This window comes from Falco biarmicus, chromosome 7 (genome assembly GCF_023638135.1).
Source record: "Falco biarmicus isolate bFalBia1 chromosome 7, bFalBia1.pri, whole genome shotgun sequence".
NCBI classification, from domain to species: Eukaryota; Metazoa; Chordata; class Aves; order Falconiformes; family Falconidae; genus Falco; species Falco biarmicus.
In genome coordinates, this window is record NC_079294.1 from 60,705,825 (window position 1) to 60,709,944 (window position 4,120).

The window sequence follows — 4,120 nt, forward strand, 5'->3', positions numbered from 1 at the left end:
CCAGCAGGGTAAAGTTTTTTGAGAAATAAATGAATATGGAAACTCACAAATGTAACACAGATGGCCCGCAACATCTGCAGGAGTTAAAATACAAACACTTCTCACAAGGTAACACCAAATACTGACAAAGACAGACAAAGCCAGCCCATGCCCTGCCGCACCAGCCGCCAGCACCAGGCAGAGCCACCCCAATCCACGCAGCACTGCCCAGCCTGCCATAAACACAACCACAGAGCATCTCTGTCAGAGGCGTCCTGAGGAGGAGGGGTAGTACTGGGAAGGGACAGGATTTATGAAAATAAAAGAACTGAATTGAAGCCTGTATGCTGCTGTCTAGAACTAGTTACATTTGTACCACCCATTCCCTGGGGGAAATGACTTACAATGCAAACAGGCCTCGTTGTTCAATTATTCAAGTATTAAGAGATTCACAGAAAGACATCTGAGAAACATAACATTTTAATAGATGAAATAAATACTCCAGTACATGCAAGATAAAAACTGACATTGGAAAAAAAAAAATTAAAAATCACTTTTGTTATAGTGTAATTTTTTTGTTTGTTTGTTTAAACACTCACAGTAGCTTTTCCCCCAGTTTGGAAATTAACACATGGAAAACATAATCACAACCTCCAGTCCTTCCACTCCTACACACCAAATGCACTTCTAACCTAACACTTGATGAAAAAAAAAAAAAAAAAAGTCATACAAAACAGAAACAAACAAAATAGTAGCTACATCCATCATCTATGTGTTGTTGGTTTTTTTAGTTTTTTTAAATGAGTGAGAACTGAGGTAACCTTTTTCCTGCACAACCGAACAGTAAAATTTAGAAGGGAAATTTCGGAAGACAAGACAAGACAAACTTTAAAAACCGCACCCAGCGCGATTAAAGCTTTTTTTCCCCCACTTTTTTTTTAAGATGCCCCCACCTCCCGACATATAAAAAAAAAAAACCCAAACTTTTAAACAGTTATTACCATTTGTGTGAAGACCTTGTTGAATAAAGGAAAATTTATCTGCAGATACTTGCTTGCCTTTAAAGTAAAATAAAAAGAAGCCCAAACTGGCTACTTTTATTAGTACGTATAGTTTGAATATGTTCTGCTTCTTCACCACATGAAATCAAAGGATTGGGCTCATCCAAGCAAATTCTTTGGTATACCAAAAAGGGGTGAGGAGGTGGGATATTATTTTCCTTTATCAGTGACTGGGATCTAAACAGAACATGTGGGGGTTAATTCACAGAATTGGAGTTCACTGGCGGTAAAGTCCTGGGTGAAGATCTTTCTCTTAGTGCCTGAGATAACAGGTTGCAACCATCCGAGACGGCGCAAGCTGAGTTCCTCAACCTTTCCCTGTAATCGCTCATTTTGGTGCTACTTTCGGGGTGTTGGGCTATATCCCTGAGGCATTGGGTCAGGAGCACACAAGCAGATACCACACTCATGGCTCCTCCTAGGATGGCAGTTTGCACAGCTTTGCCCTCCGGATTGATGGTGGCAGCTTTACCCAAAAACTGGGGCTCAGTGGCAAAGCCCACCAGAGCATAGACAGACTGCACCAAAGGTCCGCTGAACAAGACGCATCGGTTCCTGGTCAGCTCGCTGGGTGAAGTCTTGACCTCCTTGACACACGCCAAGAGGGCAGAGGCGCTGGTGCTCATACATTTGACACTGAGTTTGAACTGCTCCTTAGCAAATTTATCCTTGGATTTCTCACTGGCCAGCACGCAGGCGTCTGTCAGGAATTTCAAGTTCTTGGACATGTTCTGAGAAACCTCCAGCAGGAGCTGAGGGCTCATATCTGCCAAAGGGGTGGTCTTCAAGACCCCGCAGCCGTGCTCCACCTCATGCCTACATCGGGTCACCTTGTAGCGATCCACCAAGCCAGGCATGGCAGGCTGGGCCCCCGGAGTCTCCACTGCAGCCAGGTAAGCAGCGTGGGCAGAGCACTCGGTCAGGGAGACCACCAGCTCCCCCATCTCCATCAGGCTTTCCCCCACCTCCCCGAAGCGTCCCATGTTGAGCTGGCTCTGGACGTCATGGGTCAGGATGGAGAGTCCTTTGGTCCTGGCAATGATCGTGTCCCTGCACTTCTCGAAGGACTCACCGAAGACAGACAGGCTCTCGGTGTTCACCGGCCTGGTCTCGCTCGACAGCAGCAGCAGATCGGCCACCAGTTGCATCTTGATCTTGCAGTGGTCGCAGATAGAGATGAGCTTCTTCCTCTGCAGGGAGCTGCTGCTGGGGATGCCGCCGCCAGACACCTCGCTGCTGGACTTGCCAGAGCCACCGCTAGCCATAGCGCCGGGGGGGCACTCGCATGCCGCTCGCTACCCCGCTGCCACCGTCTCTGCCGCCGCCGCCCGAGCAGTCCCGACTGAGCCCGGCAGGATCGCTCTGCCTGTTCCGCAACATCATTCCATCAATGGCCGGGAGGCACGGGAGGGCTCTGGGCGCCGGGGCTGCCGCTGCTGCGGGGAGCGAGCTCCGCCGGGGCGCCCGCCCCGCTCCGGCGCCAGCCCTCGCCCCTACGGCGCTGCCGCGGCGGGCCGGCGCTGGCCGGGAGCCCCCGGGCCCCGTTCCGGCATCGTGGAGCTGAAAACGTTATTTCTTTTTTTTTTTTTTTTCTCCTTTTTCCTTTTTTTTTTCTTTTTCCCCCGCACGTTGGCTCCCCTCCCTTCCACCACCTTCTCCGGCTTCCCGGCGGCGGGATCCTGCGCAAAGTTCCCTTTACCGGCCGGAATACCTCAGAGCCGCCCGGCAGTCGCGCGGAGTTGGGGCGCAGCCCTCCGAGTCGCTACTGCGCCCCCGGGCTCCTCCGCTCGGCGGGCGCCGGCCGGGCGCAGCTCGCAGGGGCCGGAGGGGCGGCGGCTGCGCACCATGTGCCGCCCCCGGCCCCGCGCCGCCGGCGGCAGGAAGCGCCGCCGAGGGTGTGGCCGCCCGCCGCCCCGCGCCGCCACAGCCACAGCGAGGGGAGGGCGCACCGCGGGGAGCGCGGGGGGGACGGACGGGGAGCGGGACCGCGGAGGGGGGGGGGCAAGGAGAAAAAGAAAAAGAAAGAGGGAGGGAAAAAAAAAAAATCCACCGGATCCGGGCGCTGGGGGCGGGCGGGACCCGTGCCCCTTCCTTTCGCCGCTGCCTCACTCCTTCCTGCCTCGGTCATCGGCGCGGCCGCCGCGCGCTCGCTCCCCGCCGCGCTCCATGCCGCGCGCCCCGCGGGCTCGGCGCCGCCGGCCCCTCCTCGCCCGGCTCCCGCTGTGGCCGCCGCCGCCGCCGCACCGACTTAGGCGCTGCCCGCAGACAAGGGTGGTGGCTCCGGGCTACAGCCGCGGATGCTGCGACCCGCCCGGCCTTGCGCTCCTCCTGCCATCTTTTCTGGCTGAGTCGCCAACTCCCAGGGAAAAAAAAAAAAAAAAAAAAAAAAAAAAGAAAAAAAAACAGGGGGGGGAAGGAAATCTTCTTTTAAATTCCCTTTCTCAGGCTTTCAGACAAACTACTGGGAAGCGGCGGCTGCGGCGGATCTGCCAGCCAGACGCTGCACGGCTCCGAGGGAGGCTCCCCCCTCCCCGTTGCCTTTGCTGTAACCTCACTTAAGCCTATCGAAATCTTTTGTGCGGTGTCACCGCCCTGCGTTTAAATCCTGCCCTCCCCCCGCGCCCCGCGCCCCGCCCGCCGCCCCGCGCTCCTCCCAGGCGGCGGGGGCAGCAGCGCCCTGCAGCGGCCGGCACCGCCCGCGGCCCCCAGGCGCGCTGCCGCCGGCGGGAGGCGAGCCCCGGGCTGCGGGGGGCTGGGTGAATAAATAAGCACGGGGCGGGGGGCTGGAGGGGGAGGCCGGCGGGCAGCCGGCGAGGAGCAGCGGATGGGCTCGGGCCGGTGCGGCCGTGCCGGTTGGGCGGGAGCGCGCCGCGCAGTCGGGTACCGGAGAGCGAGGAGATGCCGGGGGAGCGGGGGGGCGCTGAGCCACCGCCCTCCGCCCCAGCCCGCCGGGACACCGGCGTCCCGCCGGCCGGGCCCGCTGCGCCGGGCAGCCCGCCAGGTGAGTTCGGCGTTGCGGTCAGACCTGCCGCCGCTCGGCGGGGCTCGGCGGGGCAGCAGCGCCCAGCGCCCTTGGCGGG

At 58.0% G+C, this 4,120-nt stretch overlaps 1 protein-coding gene across 1 annotated transcript; it reads right to left on the reverse strand.

Annotated features, from left to right (window-relative positions):
- Positions 1 to 441: 441 nt before the first annotated feature.
- On the reverse strand, positions 442 to 3,616 carry TLNRD1 (talin rod domain containing 1). Its single transcript, XM_056345722.1, has one exon. It carries the CDS (start codon positions 2,303 to 2,305, stop codon positions 1,238 to 1,240), a length of 1,068 nt encoding a protein of 355 aa, XP_056201697.1. The 5' UTR covers positions 2,306 to 3,616; the 3' UTR covers positions 442 to 1,237.
- Positions 3,617 to 4,120: the final 504 nt, after the last annotated feature.